We start from the raw sequence: 21,217 nt of genomic DNA, 5'->3' as shown, positions 1-21,217 counted from the left end.
TTAATAAGTCACCAGCATTTAACCACTGTTTGCATATCCTAGTAGTCAACATTTTATTTGGGAATTAAGATATCAAATTACCAGATTCATACACTAACACTTGGGAATATTGTTTACCTTGACATTTCTAGAGTGCATTTTTACACTTCACAATAAGGGTCCCTTTTGCAAGTTATGAATTTTAATTACTCATTGGTAAGCTTAATTAATAGCAAGCAGTAACTGGATCTTAACAAATTAACAAACAAATTACTAATCTAATTATGAACATTTCTAAATCACTGACCTATTGTAAGGTGATTCCAAGATGACAAACATGAGAGTGGTGTTGATTTTCTTACCTAACTCTCGACTAAACTATTCCTTTACAGTCAGTCTGGCCACCAGTATATTCTTCCCTTTGAAGTAACAGTATCATTTGAATACAGCTTTAAACAAACTCCACAATTTATGATGGTAATTGGCACATTTGCTTTATTTTGAAAACAGACATTGAAACCATTTTTATTTTTTCATATTTTTTTCTCACAAGTTTGAACTCCTTGATAAGGTTGAAACTGGACATTGCACTCACTGGAACATGGGAAAAGTATTTTTTGTTTGCTCGTTTGTTTGATTTTTTTTTTTACATTTTTTTCGTAACATCAGTGCAAGAGTATTTTTCCAATTCATATAAACTGTCATAACAACACCAAAGACATCAAAAAGAAGCCGCCACACCTCTTATAAGTTTTTGTGACTGCGAAAAAGTTCCTCTCAGAGGGAGAGTTCCCATCATGCATCTGGTTCGATGGTTCATGCTACTGTTCTCACTGTTTGGTTGGCAGAACACAAATCGTCATGTAAGAGCCAGTTACATCAATACTATAGCTGACTTCTAGAGTTTATTATATGATCATGTCATTTAAATAGCAACAGGTCCTTTACTGTATATGTGAGTAAACAGAGAGTTTGTAAAAGGGGTGTAAACCAAGCTTGAATGACTCAAGCACAATAGAGAGAGAGTAATAAGTCTTGTCCTATATGTGGTTTTTGGATTTAGGATAAAGCTGCCCAACTGGAAATGTCACACATTTAATTATACATTCTATTTTCCATCAAATGTGTCAGTACATTACCTATTTTGCTGTGTTCTCAATACACTTGTATGTGTTGAAAACTAGAGTTGCATTTTAAAACCAGCTTGTTTTTGTGCGTGCATTTGCAGAAGTACAGATTTTATTTGCAAAATGTGTTTAAACAAAGTGCATTGCAATGCAAATAAAGTATGGTGCATTAACAATGCATTTTAAATGTGTAAATATCCAGTTGGGAGCCTTCATTCCACCACTGATCACTTACAATAGATAGTGAAGATATAACAAATCAAATCCCTCCTTCTCATCATCCTCCTCCTCATTCTCATTATCAACATCATCATCATCAAGGTAACAATCATTTTTCATAATCAACAACAACGGCATCATCATCATCATCATCATCATCATCATCATCATCGTCATCATCACTTCCTCGTAATATTAGCTTGAGCCAAAAAACTTCACGCTGGAAACTCCCCCAACATGAGAAAATCATTGCCACACAAAAAATGACAAACAAATAGAAACGGACTGCCCTCACATTGGGAAGGCAAAGAGCAACCTTTTAAGATTTTTGTTTTTGTGTTATTCTTCATACTCTTAATTCTGCTTTCTTTAGGTTAGACTTTGCCTTTAGTCATCCTTGGACTCGGTGGCCTCCGCCACTGCATCTGCCGGGGTGGCCTCCTCTGCTTTAGACTCCTCTGCAGCATCTGGGTAGAGGGAGGGCGGGAAGGAGGATGAAGGGTAAAGAGGCAAAGCAAGAGTAGGAAAATTAGATGTAAGGGTGGTAAGAAGGGGGACATCAGAGATAAAAGGTGGGTTGGAGAGACGGAGAGAGGAAGAGAGAAAATTAGCCTGTGGAGAAGGGGTTTTACATTGTGTGGCTGGAATAATAAAGCTCTATCTGGGTCTTCTGAGATACTGAGCATCAAAGATTTCAGCTGCTGCTTTTGATGTTTTAAATATTTCACCTCCGATTGTTCTCTGTATAAAAACTAGAATAAGGTAACGTTCAAAAATCATGAAAAAATTGACAATTCTGTAAAAAAAAAAAAAAAAAAAAGAAAAAAGAAAAGAAATGAAAAAGAAAAACTACCTGTATGTAATTCCATGTTGTGGACAAGATGTCAGTTCTACTAAAACTGAGACCATGTCAGTCACAAGGTGCAACATGATGTATAAAATCCCACATTGGCTGTGTAAATAATAAAGGAGGAGAGTGCTCCTAATGGACCCATGAAACATGTGAACTGACATCACAACGCTAACAGCAGCATCTCGGCCTGTCACATCTGATACTGTGTGATGCCCACAGTGTACTGCACTGTAATAACATCCAGCAGTGGCTTACTAAGAGGTGAATACTGCTGAATAACGATCCATGATACATCACTAAGCCATTACGAATCAAGTTTGTTGAGTAACATTTGCTCTGATGCTTCATATTTTGCTTTTTCTATTCCTTTATTCTGCTTTTTTTAGAGTTGCACCCAAATTAATAATTGTTCAATCTGAAGTTGCTTATTATTATCAGAAAAAGGAAGCCCTATGATTACCTTGACAGAGTTAAAAAAGGTTGAATCAACCTTGATCAATCACAGATTTAATGCTGATTATTCCCTTTAACTGAAGGATATTTTGGTCTCCTTCTTTCTCCATACTGTAGAGTTTCTATTTCCAATTAAAAACAGAATCTTTCAATTTATAAAACACTGTATTCATTTTTTGAGTTTCTAATTTTTCAATATCCACCAGTTAGGGAGAGGTGGTTGTTGGCTTCGGACAGCTTATATACCTTAGTTTAGCTAAAAAGTAAGAAGAGAGAGATGAAAAGTACAGTAAGAGGATGTGAAAATATTTAATTATATACCAATACCAAATGTTGTTTTTTTTTAAAAAAAAAAAACATTTGGCAGATTTAACATGACTTATGGCGTAAACCACACCCATTTCTGGCCTACTATCCAAATACAGATACAAAGACAGATAATTTTGTTGGCTGAATAGATTCAGATACAAATAATGACGTCTCTGCACATCTCTGCTGTAAAAAAAATTAAAATCTGTGCTATACGCTACTGTGCTGCTAAAAAATGCTATTACTGTTATTTTATTTCTCTATTGACTGTAACATTTAAAGTTAAAATGCGTAATGTCCTGATAAGACCTTGTCATACAGTATATGAGCTACAATGATTTCAGGACCTTCATTTTATTGTTTCTGACCAAACCTATTATTCAAGTGCCCTGAAAGCGATGATGTCATGCCACAATGATCTCATACTCTTTTAATAGAAAGAGGAGACATCAAAGAATGACATCATTGCATTGGAGATTAGGGTGATGGAGTGCATGTATGTGCGTGTGTGTATGTGTGAGGGTTTGCAAGGGCGAGGCTGAAAGAAAAGAGAGAGAGAAGTGGGGCAATCACATCTGTGTTAGTGCTTGTATGTGTAAGTGTGTGTGTGACTCAAGACAGCATGCTCTTCCAGGTAAGAGGTAATTAGCTTGATAGCCACTACGACAGTCTTGTGAATGTCTTTCTCCAAAGTCACTGAACTGTGTGATGCAAATGCAATTTCACCCAATTCACGGCGCTAAAGCCCGTCATTTCTGATGTTCCAACATCAGTGCCATCTCGGTTATCTACATCAATGATATAACTGACTGAAATGCTGGTTTTACTGATGCATTTGCAAAGAAGAATTGGTGATGGAAAAATAAACGCCCAAAGTCTGGTGATCTTTGTCATGGTTTGACGATTCTGCCCACGACCTTCACATTTTACAGTTTTAAGTAAACAGCATCAACAGCATAACACATACTGCAGTTTTCTGTGAAATTTATTACTCAGATAAAGTAGAGCTGAAGCTGAAGGAAGACCTGGGACTGGCATTAATCACCATCATCATTTTCATCAGCATCTACTTTTTCCGATTTCCAATTTTATTTTTTAAAAGAAGGTTTAAACTTTTTTTTACCTCAATTCAAACCTCATGACAATAGACAGTCTATATGGTGTGTCGCAAGGCTTTTTACTGGGTCCACTACTTTTTTAGTTTTTTTGTTAGGGGTCATCATGGATAAGCACATGATTGATTTTTGCCATTATGCAGATGTCACCCAACTCTATACGGCTGTTGATCCTGCTGACCTGAGTGATCTGAGCCTCAGTCTAATTCATTAACGGCAAAACAGACATCAAAGTTATGGTTCCAAAAGACCAACGATAAAATGTGCCTACAGTATCCTACACAAGTGGCTCCCAAACATTGTGCCATGAGGCCCAATTAAGTCCAGGTGTGTCATTTTGTTACCACCATACATTATTACAATATAAAGCTATACAAAATATTATTAATACATTTTTAATTTACTATGTTATTGATTTATATGCACTCATCTCCCATATATAGGCAACACATATACATGAAAAAAAGAAGAAAAGAACTTTTAAAGTGAATCCCTGTTTTCACCATTTGCACAGTTGCCAGATGGTGGGACATATTAGAGTGTGATACGTCAAAGGCCTTGATTGGCACCTTATTTTTCCCACTCACAGTCTGGGAACTCTGCTTCTGATTGGCTGTTGATTAGGTCAGGGTGGGGGTAGAGTTAGCTATCTGAGGGAAAATAAATATAATTTGCCATTTCATTTGGCATTATCAAATAAAAAGTGTGTCTACAATTATTAGAATTATAAAATAAGAGTGACTTGTTAGAGAGGCTATTTTGCATGGATATGAATGGACCTTAAGACTTGGCCTGTGGGTGAGCCTTGAGCACAAAAAGTTTGAAAACCCCTGTGCTACACTATGTCAGCACTTTAGACCTCAGGCGAAAGATCTGGGTGTTACCATTAACTCTAATCTAATTTCCCAGCAGTGTATCAGTTCAATTAGAGACACGTGTGTGTGCTTTTATCACATGTGGGCTCAACTACTACAATGCACTATCCCCTAGTCTAACCCACAAGGATGCTGCCTCCAGAGTTTAAACTGGTCCAAAGAGAAGATATGACATAATTCCTGTCAACGTATGATTTTTGTATCTGTCTATAAATGTATGAAAAGGTGATATGATGCACAGATATGTCTCTGGGACAGTAGATCACTCAGATCCACAAGACTCTCTGGTGCTTAACATATCAAAGACTAAGGCAACAACCTGTGTTGAAGCTACTTTTTTGTAGTTTTGGACCAGAACTGTGTTATTCTCTCTGTCTGAATCTGAAGACAGCAACTGAGACAGTGACCGTTAAAACCTTATTTTTTTTAGCCTTGCTTTCACGTTGACTCTGTAGTTACTTCTCCACTGCCATTACTTGACAATGTCAACAACTGCTCAATCTTAGAGACAATTATTGAGAAAATTATGAAAGATGGTAAATAGTAAGGATCATTGTTATTATTATATTTTATTTTATTTTTAAATACATTTTGATATTTGAACTTATACTTTGAGTTGCATTTTGATGTGTAAAAGCTGTTATATAAGTAAAGCTTATTATTGCACTACTATGTGTGATTACATTGTGATATGTCATTATGCTATGACAGTTAACAACTTGGTCAGATGTAACAAAGTGAAGCCAGTGACATGGACTATCCTAGGTGGAGAATCTGGATTATGCCCTGTCTGCCTCATAAATTATTCAGTCAGATCAGAGTACCTGGCGTCCTTGTGCATGTGAGCCCGGCCTGTGCCCTGACAAACCTTAACCAAGTGACTTAGCTATAAATATTCATATTCTCTCTGCATCGACTCAGTTGGTAAAGCAGATTGTGGCCAGCAGTGGGTTTTTAATTAGGCGTTCTTTGTCAAGTAGTGTTTGTTTGTGACAGACTTCCCCGGTGCGGATCGTGACCAGTAGGGATCATTAATCATTCATTGAAATCAGAGCACCTGTTATCCTTGCTCTGCTCCATGCAGGCCAGCTATCCCATCGAGGTGGTAACTATGACAACAGGGAGACAGTGCTGCCTAGGTGACCTAGTTTCCGTGTAGTTCTCCAGTTGGTGTGTGCGTGTTTCCCACCTCACACCCCCACCTACTCGAGACTGAGCATGCTCCATTAACTACCTGTCTGACCCAGTCTGAGAGTCCTTGGACCAGAAATATGAGATCATGTCAAGTATATGTTATGAGACTTTACTGTATTACTGTTAGAATATAATTTCATGGCCTTCCAGTTTCTTCTCAGGTGTATGTTTCTGCCATAATTGGACATCAAATTCTAGTTTGCTTTGAAATTTATTAGCTGTTGTTGGAGGCCCGGACAGTGAAGATATTATAAAATATTTTAACCTGGTGGGATTTAATGGGGTCATCCATTTTCACCACTATTTGTGCATTCATATGGATAAATACTGAGGCATGTTGGTCTTGGTATAATGAAGTTTATATGAACCCATCTGAGATGTTCATAAACATTTATGACTCCAAAACAGGATAGCAACACTAGCTCATTGTACAACAGCACTAATCATTTTCAACCCTGCATTTCTATCCCAGTCTCTGCCTCATCAGTATGGAGTTTCCATCTTACAGAGTCTGAGATACAAGGCTGTCTAATCTAATATTGAGCTGCGTTTCTGTGTTAACCAGTGAATGGTGGAGCACTGCCAAAGATCTTTAAATCCCAAAGACTCGACAAGCAGTTATTTCCTGCGGTGCCTGCCAAGCAGACTTCGGGAAAGCACACCTATTCTTCTTTATTAGAATTTTACAGTAAGTAATTGCGTTTTGATTGGTCGGCGACTTGAATGTGTCTGAAATTATTTCTGTCTCTGAACTCAGTGCCCTCACAAGTATGTGCACACCTAAGTGTTTCATTGAGAGATCTTAAGAACCTTCCTGTAGGTCAGGCCTATTCAATTACTTTTTTAGAACATCCAGATTTGAAAAATCTGTACAGTTAGGGATTAATTTGTTGTCACAATTGGAAAAGAAGCATTATGTACAAAAGTATAGAATGCACCTTTGTATCCTAGAATAGAAGTAAGTTGCCGTTTTCCTAAACACATTGTTGTGTTTAAAATCCTTTTTTTTATTCAGTCTTAAACTTTATAAAATAAGTTGTCTGTGCTTAACAACACACATAGCCAATGAATGCTAATTGCTAATTAGTTTACCGATAAAATGATTATCTGATAAACATTGTAAACACCAATGTTTACAATGATGAAAGGGCTGGATTGAGGTTTTTAAGTGGCCAGATTTAGCACATTGGCTGCCTACTGAACAGGCCTTCTGTAGGTCCTATCTTAGTGTTTTTTTTATTTGGCATGCACTTGTGTGCATGTAATGGGTTTTTAAATGCATGGGTGCTAAATACATCATCTGCATACCTTGTTTATCTTTTGTTTGGTTAGGCTCCTCCTTCTCAGCTGTCGGGCTGACAGCAGCAGGCACATCGGCTTGTCTGGCCTCCTCCTTTTTCTCTTCACTTTCCTCCTCCTCCTTCTTCTCCTCAGCTGTGGCTGTGGTGGGACTCTTGGCTGCCGCCGCTGGGGCCTCCACCTCTTTGGGCTTCTCCTCAGCTTTCTCCTCCGCCTTTGGCTCCTCTTTCTGGGGCTCAGAGGGCGCTGTGGCGGCCGTAGGAGAGGCAGCAGCGGGTGCTGCTGCTACAGGAGACGTTGCTGCGCCTGCAGGAGAGGCAGCAGCCGGAGAGTTAGCTGGCTTGTCTGCCACTGGGCTTTTGGCTTGGCTCGTCTCCTCTTCCTTCTTGGCCTCCTCTCCGGCAGCTTCCTCCTCCTTTGCAGGTGTCTCCTCTCCCTCCGCTTTCTTTGCCTCCTCTCCTCCCTCTGTCGCCTCCTCTGCAGCAGCAGGACTGTCTCCCTCCTTCTCTTCCTCTCCATCTTTCATCTTTTTCCGAGTTATGTGTCCACGGAAGCTGGCCTGTATTTTGGTGGCAGCCTTGTGGGCCTTGTCCTCGGGTTTGTTGGTGGTTCCATCCTGTTCAATCTTCTGGTCCGCCTCTTCATTCTTCTCCACCTGGTAGCCAAGAGAAGATACAGCAGATTAACATCTACTGTAAGCCATGTAGGTCCACTGGAAACCAGCAAGGGAATGTACTTGTTGTTAAGCTAAAACTTGCACAGAATCCTTGTACTGTGGGGGTATGTAGCTTGAGGATGATCATCCCAAAATATCATGCTGGCATACTTTTATTTTGGATTAAAATCCTACCAAAGACAGGTATGATGTTTCATGAGTGGAAAGGTCAGAAGTCAGAAAAGGACAAAAGTATATGCTATGAGAGGTGTTTATTAGTTAACTTATGACTTGATGTACTGGATAATTATAGACTGGGAAAAGTTGGGTTAGGGTTTCAGGACTGGTTTGGAATTGAGCAAAGTGTAGGACTGGATGAGGAAGAGGGTTAGGAATAGGACAGTATACAATGTAATACAGTATTGAAAGGGGTTCCATGATATTACCTTCTGTAACTGGATCCATAGCTGTCCATCAAATAGTGGGTTGTGCTATGAGTCATATAAATCTAATGAAAAGAAATCAAATCAAATAAAGGAATGAATGATGAGCAAACAAAATGAATCAGTACATTCAAAATGAATAGGCAAACAAATCAAGGTAAAATATTCTCTAAGGCAAGATTTAACCAATCAAAAGCTTTAAATGTGCATCCTAAATGAATATGAATAAGCAACATGGAGCAAACACAAATTGTCAAAGAGGCATGCAGGCAGTGCAGCGTCAGTTAGCCAAATGATAAAGATGTGAAAACTGCAGAATCTGAATGGTGTCAAGGCTTTGTTAGGAGCCCGCGATCGGTTTGACAATATAGTGAATAAACAGAATTTTATCATCATTTCATACGCTGGAAAGAGGAGATTTAGTGCCATTGTGAATCATGACAATAACAGACGTGTGTGTGGGTCGATTGTCTCCACATAATGAATTGGATACACAGGGATTTGGGGCACGACAAATGACTCTAGGCATTTATTGTGGTTATTCAATCCAGGGATGAGGTTGATATTGTCCTCTTGATAATGGTGCTGAAATAGATTTAGTGAATAATTAAACTTAAATGTAGACCCTCCTCTCCATGGCATGCATTAATGTTGCCTGCACTCACTGCTAATGATATCGTCAAAATTGTAACCAGCCTTCAAAACTGAGGCTCTTTCTCTAAAATAATGAGCCAATCCCTATTCTCTAGGTACAGTAGCTTTCTACGGCTCCATCTCTGGCTGCTAGGGAACGAGCTGCCTGCTAGAATCTCTCAGCATTCACTGCCATACCCCTCCCAACCATCAAAGGTTACCTTGACAACCGGAGTGCTAACTCATCACGGCGCTGTCTGCTGGTTGGAGCTATGAAAGACTATATGTCACCCTGATTGGCAGTGCACCTGACCCCTCGGGGGAGTCGGCCAATGGGCACTCGTAAATCAGGCAGAGCAATCAGCATGGCTAAGGAGGGGTTGTGTGTGATGCTGCGGTGGGGTGCGGTGCGGGGCTGGTGGGGGGCGGGGGGGAGGTGAGGGGGTTATATGTGCATGTGTGTATCAATGTTGGCAGTATGTGTCACTGAGCAGCAGCATCTTGTTTAAGGTCAGTGAATTTCAGTGGAAATGTTTCCAAGATGCGACACGGTAGCTGCATCCATCAGTCTATTTCCTGATACCTTCTGTCTCTAATAGTGTCATTATATTGGAGATGAGGTTTGACTTGGACAGCCGCCTGAGTGAGGAATCACATCTGTGTGACATGATTTAAGAGCTGGAGGCCCTAAACCAACATGTCTTATTCAGGGTCAGTGTGTCAGTCCAATATTGGAGCAGAGAGAGGCCAAGGTGCAGCAGCTGTCTTGGTATATTCACCTCCTCCACCTTTATTCACATGCCATCCCCAGGGTTCAGGGTGTAAATCCTGCCCCGGGCCTTCCGGCAATTCTTAATATACACTGTCTTCCTGAAGCAATTTTGTGCAATGTGATATTAAAAATCAGCAGATACTGCTGGCTGTGACAGGGGCAGTAGTAGGGATGCACCTGACTTTTAATACATTATTTGGGGAAACATAAATAATGTGATGGAAACGGATATTTATTCTATCTAAAGTTGCTGATAGAATTGAAAAAGTTAGCTCCATGATTGCCTCAACATAGTTAAAAAAAAAGGTTGCATCTACCTTAATCAATCACTGATATAATGCATCAAGATGATTCCCTTCAACTGAATGATATTTTTATATACTTGTAAATTTACTGTAGAGTTTCTGTTTCTAATACAAAACAGATATAAATCTTTATATATTTATAAATCATTTTTATAAAACATTATTCAAATGAAAAGAGAGAGATAGATGAAAAGTGCTTTATGAGGATATGGAGTTATATTTCATAAGTGATTATACGCCGGTATCAAATAATTTTGATGTTTTGCAGGCACAAAAATTGTATTGCCAGTGACTTCTGTTACAAATCCCGCTCACTTCTGGTCTTCTATGTGACTACAGATTCAGAGACAGATCATTGTGTTGGTTGAACAGATACAGATACACAATACAATGACGTCTCTGTGCACCTCTAGACAGTAGATTTTCAGGGGTTTAAAGGCACACTGCTCTTCAAATATAGTGATTTATGTTTAAAAGATGAATTAGAGCCATTTACTTAACAAGAGTGAAAATAAACTTCAGCAAGTGTCCTGCTATTAGAACAGATAGCAACTGTGGAGACAGACAAAGCACCAGCGGCACACCCTCTGCTCTTAATAATATGCAGGTCTCCAGTGACTTATTTGGGCTTTTATTATGTCTGATCTCATGGGTGCTTACAATTGCCAAAAAATTGACCCAAGCACTTAACTCTAAATAGAATTACTTACTGGCTGCATACAGTGAGTCAGACAGAGAAAGGGGAAGAGAGAGAGAAAGCGATGGATGAGGGTGTTTGGGAATATGGGGGTATGACATCATTATTGGAACGGAGGGGATGTCATTCACTTTAGAGATCTGGGTGTGTTTGAGTGCAAATGTAATAAAATACCGGCAGTGCCAAGTGAGCTCATATCAGTGTAAGACGAAGGGGGAAGAAAGATCACCATCATGGTTTGACCACAATTGTAGCATCATCATTTGAATTATTGATATTTGTCTGTCTGAAGTGCTGCGCTGTGATTTTCTGACTGCTGTTGTCTATTTCCATGGACCATAAGATTCAGTACTTTGACCTGTCATATCAGCTTAATATGCTGTAATATACAATGCACCAGTGGTTAATGATAACCGAGATAGTGGCCACATTAAAATCTCATATTATCTAAACATAAATTTTACTGCAAATCCTTTAAGAGTCACTTCTTGAAGAGTCTGACTGTTAACTGAACCCTGGTCACGTATCCTCCTGCAGGCGCTATTCCACTTGGTGTCTGTGCGGCACACATTTTCATTCATAAATACAGCAGCACCTCCCAAAGGTACAAGGTACACTCCCTTTAAGAGTCCATGACCGTTTCAACTCTTCCTTCATTCATTTGCAGTAAGACAACATATTTGCATTATCAGGTTAATCAAATGTCTTCTCACAATTAGCCTGCGGTGCTTCCTCTTGGAACATGGTCTTCCTGGTTGCCATAGATACACTACATTAACCGCTTGAAACTGTTTTTATTATCCAGCAAAAAGTGGGATGTTTGCAATATAAAAGGGCTTTTCTTGCATGATTGTAAAACAGATTATGCAATCCTCCTGCAATTATAATTGTAACAGCAACATTAAGAGCTTGCTATAGGACACTTTGGTATATGTAGGTGACAAATAATGGCTGCCATCTTCATGTTCTGAATCTAAATGTACAATAGCTCACAGGTTAATTTATCTAAATGCAAGAGTGTCGTCCACCAGAGGACAAATGTCTCCGTCTTTCCCGTCTGTGAAGGTAATAAATGGCCATGCTTATACATGTTCAGCACATTCCTGACGGCTGGATGTGTCTATCAGCTGCAGTCGGTGCTTTCTCCCTGTCTGTCTCTGTCCTTGGGTGGGCACCGGCTGTCGTGAGAACCACACCCGAGAGTCAATGGCTTTACCGACAGATCCATAACCACACACACACACATGCACACACACGCACCATCCCCCATTGGTGACACACAGTAACAATCCGCCACCTTCCTACTGCCTCATTGCCAGTGCCATTAGGGACTTGTTTCAGGAAGGGAGGGCGGGGGGGACACATGGTGGAGTGGTGGGGTTTATGCTGGTTGAATTACCACAGAACCACAGCTCACGCTAATGCACACACCATGCATGTATATAATCATGTTTTGTTTTTTTTATTCTGATCCATTCAAGCGGGAGCCTCCATTTTCACCTTGCTTCTTTGCCCAGCCTCAGATTGAATGCCGCTAGCAAGAAGGAGGAGAAATATTAAAGGTAATATTTGCATTTATAATGGTGGAGTTACAGAACACTGCTTCGCCCTCTTATCTCAAAACCAACAAGTGCAGCCGCTGAATTTATTTAAGTCACTTTAACATGTAATTACTGGAGATTTGTGTATGATAAAGCAGACATTCTAAGTGAGAAAATGTAGTGCAATGGCCAATCTAAATAACATGAAAAATGTCCCCAAACATTTGTCATATCACCACAGTTCCCAAGCAGGCAGAAAGGTAATATTAGCCAACCTGCCATGCAGCACACACACTTCCTGCAATGATACCTCACTCCTAAAAATCCTAAAAATCCAACCATGATTTCAATGGCTGTCTGCTTTTCTGCAAGAACCATCCAGACACCAAAGAGCAGAGACTGGCTGCTGTCTGCAACTGCTGAATATCTCCCTCTCCTCTCCTTCCTCCTTCTTCTGTCGTCTTTCACTCTCTTCCTCACTGAGCAAACTGCTACCCACTCATTCTCTCTCGCGCGCACACACAGCCACAGCGGAGCACCACACCCTTTTAGCCAGCTATCTCCTGCAGATGAGGAGAGGGGGGCTCAGGTGGTGACTGCCACAGCCCCCGCTCGCCATCTCCCTCTCCCTCTCCTGCTCTCTCTGTCCTTTGACGGTGAATTGATGAGCGATGTTAAAGGATGCACTGTTTCTTTTACGACAGCCCGGGAAAAGATGCTCTGAAGCAACTAATAAGCGGCCATATGCCGGCGTCATTACATCCTCTGGAGCTGCCTTTAATTCAATTACATCGACTCTGCCTGAACAAAGGCTCTGCAATCGCCACTGATCTCATAGGGGGCCAGGGATGTGGATGAGGATGGGGTTGGGGAGAGGGGCAGTGGGGGTGAGGAGAGGGGCAAGTGGAAGTGTAGAGGAGCTGGAGGGAAGGGGCTATTGGGTTGAACAGGCTGCTAGTAAGCTTTGACTGCATGGGGAGTCACAGTATGACGAGAGATAAGCCCCACCTTTAAGACAGCAGACTGGGTCTTGATTTTTGAGTTTGGAGCTCTAGAATGAAAGTGGAGGCAAAGCTAGACAGGGCAGTCAGGTACAGCCCTGGTACTAGGAGAAGAACTAGAGATGGAGTTGGGTGGAGTTGGGATTTGAAGTCCTGGTTCATGGTGGAAATGGCAGCTTTGGCTAGGGCCTAGTGATGGAGGAAGACCTGAGTTGAAGAACCTAAGATGAACCTGAACTCGATCGAGCATTTTTTGTGGTGGCTAATTTTGTTCTAAAACTAAAGATAAAGCTGAAGCTGGCACTAGCAAGGAGACTTAAATGAAGTGCTAGTAGCCACTCCCATGGTGGAGATGTTGCAACAGCACTTAACACTCTACAATGGCAGTGCCCACAGCAATACTGCCATGTTCAAAGCAGAAACCCATGCTCTTTGCTCATCCATCCATGAAGACCACAGGGTCTGTCTGTATTAATTTATGCCTCTGCTCCCCAAAAGCAGGAGCAGGAGAGGATAAGTGCTTGTAGGCCAGGAGGATATTTTTCCCTGCGGTGAGGCGTACATGCTTGAGGCAGCGACAATGTTCTGTGTGAAAAGCCGGTGCCTCACCCACATGGCTGCAGTGTGCAGCGCGCCGGCTTCCTTTTCTTTGATCTCTCTCACCTTTGCGCTTGCTCACCTCCTCCAATCATCCTCCTTCACTATGTCACCACCACCACAATTCCTGCCGGTTGTAGCCACCCTCCAGTCTCATTCCCTCTTTGCCTTTCTGCTTTGCTGCATGCCTGCCTCTCCCTACCTTCCCCCATACCTTGCAACCTCCCTCCCTGCCTCTGTCATTTTTGCAGGTTCCCTTCGCTCCCTACCTACCATCTATCTCCATGTGTACCAGCTACACCCTGCCACTTGCATCCTGCTCTTCCTTGCATGTCTTTCAACTGGCAAGCCTTGCTTCCTTTCTCCCTCTCCTCCCTGCCAGAGCCAATATGACTCATCCAGACTAACATTTAAGAAGCAATCAAGTGCCATCGGAATCCAGTGCGATGCGAGTCCGATAAAATCACACTCAGTTTGAGATAGCAGCGGGAAAGGGGCCCTGATCACACACAAAACCACCATGATAGCTGCTGAAATACAACAGAGTGAAGCACAGTAGAGTGCCACCCTCCTGTCTACTGTCCAGACCCACCCGCTTCCATGCAACACCTTCCTTTTTTTTTTAATCATTCTCTGCCACTGGGAGCAGCCATGGGTTGTTATAAACTACCCAACACCACCCTTTCACACCCTTTAAACAAGTGCACACTTCATAGTACCCTCCATTGACAGCATCCACTTATAAAGCTGGAGGGCTATGATAATCCATTTAGACTCATTTATTCCCATTGTATTCCCCCGAGGCCACTGACATGATGGTGCTGCTCACTCAATCCGTACCCCGCCCTTTTTTTCCTCTCTATGGAAATTTACTTTCCTCTGTCACCCATTTGTGCACAAGATAACATAAGTATTAAAGATACTAAGCCATCAATTAAGAGCACATAGGTTGGTCCAATTAATATGAATAATCATTACAAATAGTGAATTAGAGTTCAGTCAAGCTCCTGAATAATACAGTACAGAATCTATCAAGTGCCTTTCAGTAATCTTTCACTTTTTTCAAGTGTCTGATCAATATGAGGGAATGCCCAGCTGCCCAAGATCGAGTTACAGTCTCGTGCCTCTCTGCAAGTACAGTGTGAGGTCTGAGAGGCATTGTGGCAACATCCATTCATGCAGGATAATCACATTAACTAGGCGTGTCTGGGCTCTGTGGATAGACTTCTATAAAGACAAGCCAGGCCCCAAGTCAAAGGAAATTACACCAAGATCTTCTCTAAACCCTCCTCAAGCAGCCTGATCTGACCACAAACCAACAGTGACAAAGTTCAGAGTTGAGATGCATCATTTTGTCAGAACATATTAAATAAATGAAGCAAATCAGAGCAGTTTACCGGTTTGGTTCTTCTTATGCAGCACAGCATAGTTGTAGTTGTTGTATCCTCCCTTTTTCTTCTTCTTCTGCTCTTTTCTTCCCTTTTTTCCTCCCTTTCACTTCTTCTCTCACCCTCTCGCTCTCTCGCGCGCTCTCTCTCGCTTTCGTGCACACACACTCTCTCTCGCTCTCTCGCTCTCTCTCTCTCTCTCTCTTTCTCTCTGGCTGTATCAACAGCTAAGCCGCCCAGTGCATTTACTCATCCCAGTTTGCACACACACGCTCTTCAGTCGCTCTGCCTGCCTGGACGCACCTCTCTCTCTCTTACTCGCAGCCTGACAATGACTACAAGCCCACCCTTTAAACCCCTCCCCTCCCCATCCCTCCATCCCTCTCTCCTCCCTTCTTCCCTTCACACTATCCCCCTCCTCCTCCTCTTTCTCCTCCTCCTCCTCCTCCTCTTCTTCTTGCTCATAGTGATGAACCCCCCCACCTCTTTTAGATCAGCACTCCTCTCTTCTACATCTTCTCACTCCCCCCTCTCCTCCTCCTTCTCCTCCTCCTCCTCTCCTCTTTCAGGCTCAAGCAAAAGCTGCGGCCCCACCCTAAAAATGCTCTCGCTTAATGACTGACTGGATACCTCCAATTTTTGCTCTCTGTATTGTGCTTTATTTCTGTTTCTCCCAACACTACCCCTACCCTCTGTGTCACCCCCCCCCCCCCTTCCACAAACATAAGGAGGTGTCTTTTTTAATATAAGAAGAAGAAGCAGCTCCCAAATGGAAGTCGCCTTCTCTGATTGCTCAGGCTCCCTCTCAGACTGTGTGTTATACACTCTCTGGGTCTCTGATTAGTGTTGTGAGCCTGTGAGCTCTGCGTCCAAATTGCCACGGTGATGCCAAAAGCATGTTTTCTGGCACAGCCGGGAGCAGCTCTTGCCAGGAGAGACGTGTGAAAGAGAGCAGTGATGATCGCGAGGCGCGTGCATGCATGCACACACACATACACACTCTGTGCTCTTAGGACACGTCAACCACACCACCACCACCAACCCACCCACCCCCCCATACCCAGCGCTCTCTGTTCTCATGGAAACACCAGCAGATAGACTAGAAGAGCAGAGGAGGAGGTGTGTGTGTGTGTGTGTGTGTGTGTGTGTGTGTGTGTGTGTGTGTGTGTGTGTGTGTGTGTGTGTGTGTGTGTGTGAGAGAGAGAGAGAGAGAGATGGAGGGAGAGAAAAGGATGGAGGAAGCAAAAGGGCCGGGTGTGGCAGACAGGCAGGCAAGGCAAACTGTCTCTTTCTCTCTCCCTCCCCCTTTTTTTTCTCCCTGTGTGCCCACATTTGCACACAGTCTGGTTTAATGAGCAGGCACAACGCATGCATTATCCCCACAACTACATTTATAACCATTACCGTACAGTGAGGCTCGCCGGCGCATGCTCATGCAAACACCCACACTCTGTATTTGTCTTTCATAATACACACACAGACGCACACACACAGACACACACTGTGGTGTCAGAAGAGTCCCCACCCCCGCTCTGACACCGGCGCGCACCAGCAGATGCTACAGACACAATGAGGATGGAGGGAGGGATGGAGAACAGGAGGATAGACAGGGAGAAAGGGGTGGATGGAGAGAAGAGGAGGAGGAGGAAGGGTCCTGAGGGGTTGTGCTCTGCTATTCTTCTCCTTTACAGGATTATTCCACAACCAGTTCACAGAGGGGAAATCATTAACCTGCACCACTGGGCCATAGCCTTCCCGGTGGTCGCCTTTGCCACACAGGCACATCCAGCAGCACCGTTACTTGGCTGTACTACATCATCACTATGTGTCATCATGTTCTATAAGCAGGCTGTATGACACAGACGCTGTAATAATGCAGGGTTCTGCTGAGTATGCATGGTGTTTCTCAGCACTGGCCTGCTTTACCTCTATACAGCTGTGCACATTCATACAGCTGCTAGCTCACAGTCCCTTACTGGGTCACTTCACTGGAATAACAGATAAGTGCCTTGCTTAGGGGAAAAACACAGACTTTCTCTGTCCAGAAGTTGTCTGACATCCAATTTCAATTCAATTTATAAACAGATGACAACTTACAGGAAAAAGCTTTACAAATGAGAGGAAGAAACACATAATGATGAGACTGATAAGAGTGAAAAATAAAGTGACTCATGCTAAGCTGTGGCCTTTATAGTCACCAGATTAGACCTGATTAGTTAATTAACTGATTATATGAAAAATAACAGTAAGAGTCTGTGGTTAATTGTTAAAGTCTCTAATTTTGTCAAAATAAGCCAAAAATACACTGGTCATGTTTCTCCAGTGTGAATATTTGCTGGTTTTCTTCATGGGATTTTCAAAGTCTCAGACCGTGGGCCTCCCTTAAAACAAAGCTTAGAAAAAAGCCTAATATTGCTGTTTGACATAACTTCAGAATAAACCGAATACATAAAACAAGATCTGTCCAAAGGCATTTATTAGTTTCTGACTCTGGGAAAGAGGGAAAAACAGTAAGATTTTCCAATACAGCATGTCTGAGCTATTTCTTTAACTAAATCAAACAGATTTAGGCTATTCTATGTTTTCTCCCTTTTTTTAGCACCTCTGGGGATACCCACTTCCTACTTTTAAAACCTCTGCTCTATTATATGAAGTTTGATATTCAGCTAAGATGAAGAAAAAGACTTTTAAAGGGATAGTTTGGATTATTTCAAGTGGGGTTAAACAAGGAACTTATCAATAGTCAGTGTATTACCGTTTTGTAAAAGCAGAGAGGTGTAGCAGCAGGGAGGCTAAGCAATGTACTGTTGAGGACAGGACTAGCAACAAAACTGATTTTAACTACCTAAAAAAGGCCCATCGAAAAAAAAATGTGTTTGCTTTAGTATATTTTTACCACTTTACCTTGCTGTCGGCTGTTACATAGGTCGAATATCACTCTCTCTCTCGCTGACGCATTCTCCATTGGTGAAATTAGTCATTTTACCTCATAGAACACAGGTGTTTCTGGTCTACCACTGCCTCCATTGGTCTTATTGGTGACTTTGGTGTGTTAAAGGGCTAGTTAAGATTCACCAGAGTCACACAATAAGAAAAGCAAACAGATCGAGGCAGCAGTAGACCAACGACTACAACTGTTCTGCAAGATAAAAGCAAAAAGGATTTTGCCAGTGGAGTCAGGTTGAATGAGACAGGAATATTTGGCTTGGTTTCCCATCAAGCTGAGTAAAGCAGTGAAAAAAAATTAAATCTATCATACATTTAAAATGTTATTGTTTTTTTTTTAGGCGGACCCTAGTGGGCATTTGTCAGTATTTTCTGACACATTATAGATTGTTTAGGTTGATATATTACCAATACAATCTGCAAGTTAATCAACAATGAAAATAGTTGTTATTTGCAGAACTAATTGAACACCAATGACAATTTCTGGAGTGAAATGTTAGACAGTATTCTCCATCACACAAGAGAACACATGAAGTAATATCAGTCAAGTTTGAGAGACTTGGAGAATCTTTGCCAAGGAGTTTTGTAGCTGTTCTTGGGGCCCAACACCCTTCCTTTGTCTCCTAGCTCTATAGTGGATGATGTCCACTGAGCAAGTCATTATTGCAAAATAAACCCTGATAAGGCGATGGTCTTGAATAAACCTATTGTTTATTTCACAGTAATGACCTGCTCACTGTACATTATCCTGCTTTACAAACGGTTACTTACCAAACAAAATCATTAATTTAACACAAAATATTGATTTAAAAAAGATTTTGTTGATTTTAAATATATTTTATTGCTCCTCCTGAGTCTATAATCAGAGCTGCGTCTGTAGCAATGGTCTGTTCTTCATAGCAACGGTCTGTTATTCATAGCAACAGTCTGCTGAATGGGAATCGCAGAACATTCTAAGGCGGTGCTGCCATCTTTGAAGGATAGTGTACATATCTGTCATTATCTGTCATTGTCACCAAGAGATTTGTCATCTGTCAATCATTCATCATCAGAAATGCATGTACATGTAAAAGACAAATTATTGATCCTAAGGAGACACAGTCTAACATAACCAGACATGTTATCTCCCCAGCACTGTGTCAGCACCGGAGAGACACATGGTCAAAGGATTACACTTGTTTCTTTGTTTTTTTGTTGGCTGGCGAATGAAGCGAATCTACCAGTCACTTGCATATTTTACCATCATTGTGCTGGTGGCTGCTGCTAATTTTGTGGCCTAACTGTCAGTAAGGATGTTCAGCATAACAACACAGGATCTGACAGCGAGTTAATGAGCTATCCCAGAGAGAGAGGGAGAGCACGCAGAGGAGAGCAAAGGTAATGTTAAATACATCATTAAGTTGAATAAAGTTATATGCTCTTCAGCTCTTGCTACCCAAGCTATTCAGTGTCTCTTAGTAACGTTGGTCTCATCAAATTCCATATCAGGAAAGAATGAAAAGAAATCCAGTGATTTAAGTTTTTTAAATTGTTCGTTGGTCATATGATTTTCTGTGTAGCCCATTGTACAAACTTGTTAAAATGAAGTTAAACCACGTTACACAGGGTTGAACAGGTTGAGGCTACCTTACAAGAATGGCTGACTCACTGACGGTGATGTCACATTCCCCGACAAGGTGATGCTGGGGTCTTGAATCTACCTGAAAGGATTTATTTTGAAATAATGACCTGCTCACTGTACTGCATATCATTTTGCTTATTACAAGACTGAAAAAAATCAACAGTTAAACACAAAATATTGATTTAAAGTTGAGTGTTATAGAGTCTGTGATCAGAACTGCACCCAAGCAATGGTATGTTACTCAGAAACTGCAGACCATAAAATGCTGCATTTGGCAAATCAAAATCAGGTATTCAACAAATCTGTGTATTACATATCATTATTGAGCTGTTCTGTCCTATGTACTTAGAGAATTTGATCCAAAGCCAATCGCTCAGTTTCAACAAATGCCATTTATTGTGGAGAATGTTTACAGCGTCAACATTTAAACATCAAGTGGCAAATCACTTCAAATCAAATCCCCACACTGGGAACGACACTACAAGTCCTTTAAGAGAGGAATAAAAACAGCAACACTATCCTGTAACAAATGATTTGGGTTGCCTGAATGAAAAAGAAAAATCCAAACACTCAAATCCCCGAGAGCCAAATCAAGCTGAGGCCGGGGCCGCAGTAGCCAAAGAAACAGAGAGAGTGTGTGGGTTGGTCTTTGAAAACAATCCATCTGCAATTGCAGCAGGTCGGCCTGCAGTTGACTGCAAACTGACCCAGTAGCTGCTGCTTATCTTAACATCTTGGTATGCTAATCTATGACCAGTTATTTGATTGTCCCGTTAAGCAGCTGAAACTGCTGCTGTAGCGACCACACAGATCAATAATGTCACACTGTCTTGTCACATCGTATCGAGAAGCTGTCAAGAGGTGTGTTCTGACAACACTTAACTGTAGGCTGCTGCTACTTACTGTGATTACAAAGTCATTTTCATGATTTCAGTGTTGTCTCAAAAATAGGACACCCAGTTAACAATGTGTTGTCAGGTTTTAATTGTACCCACAAGACTTTGTCAGAGCATCAACTAATGTCAGGTTATTTGTATCACATTCTACTTGAGGGAGCCATGTGTCTTTATTTTAGTGAACTATTCATATTTTAAAAAAGAATAATGTTGCATATAAGGCCATTGCAATAACCACAATTTTGATATAACTTACAGTTGAAAGGCAGGGACTGGCAAACAAACATACACTATGTCGA

General features: G+C 41.5%; 1 protein-coding gene across 1 annotated transcript; it reads right to left on the bottom strand.

The window, feature by feature from the left end:
- Positions 1–447: 447 nt before the first annotated feature.
- Positions 448–15,781, bottom strand: gap43 (growth associated protein 43). Its single transcript, XM_084717114.1, has 3 exons — positions 15,465–15,781; positions 7,433–8,078; positions 448–1,792 (listed from the first exon to the last, which is right to left on the bottom strand). Exons 1-3 carry the CDS (start codon positions 15,492–15,494, stop codon positions 1,713–1,715), a joined length of 756 nt encoding a protein of 251 aa, XP_084573240.1. The 5' UTR covers positions 15,495–15,781; the 3' UTR covers positions 448–1,712.
- Positions 15,782–21,217: the final 5,436 nt, after the last annotated feature.

Source organism: Lutjanus erythropterus, chromosome 4, assembly GCF_056507025.1.
Source record: "Lutjanus erythropterus isolate fLutEry1 chromosome 4, fLutEry1.hap2, whole genome shotgun sequence".
NCBI classification, from domain to species: Eukaryota; Metazoa; Chordata; class Actinopteri; order Lutjaniformes; family Lutjanidae; genus Lutjanus; species Lutjanus erythropterus.
This window is presented reverse-complemented; position numbering and strand designations above follow the sequence as displayed.

Bases quoted from the DNA above. Each gene is read 5' to 3' on its own strand.
- gap43 (XM_084717114.1), bottom strand. From the start codon at position 15,494: ATGCTGTGCTGCATAAGAAGAACCAAACCG. The intron at 8,079-15,464 runs GTAAACTGCTCT...CTTGGCTACCAG, and splicing joins GCATAAGAAGAACCAAACCG to GTGGAGAAGAATGAAGAGGC. The intron at 1,793-7,432 runs GTATGCAGATGA...CCCTCTACCCAG, and splicing joins CCAAACAAAAGATAAACAAG to ATGCTGCAGAGGAGTCTAAA.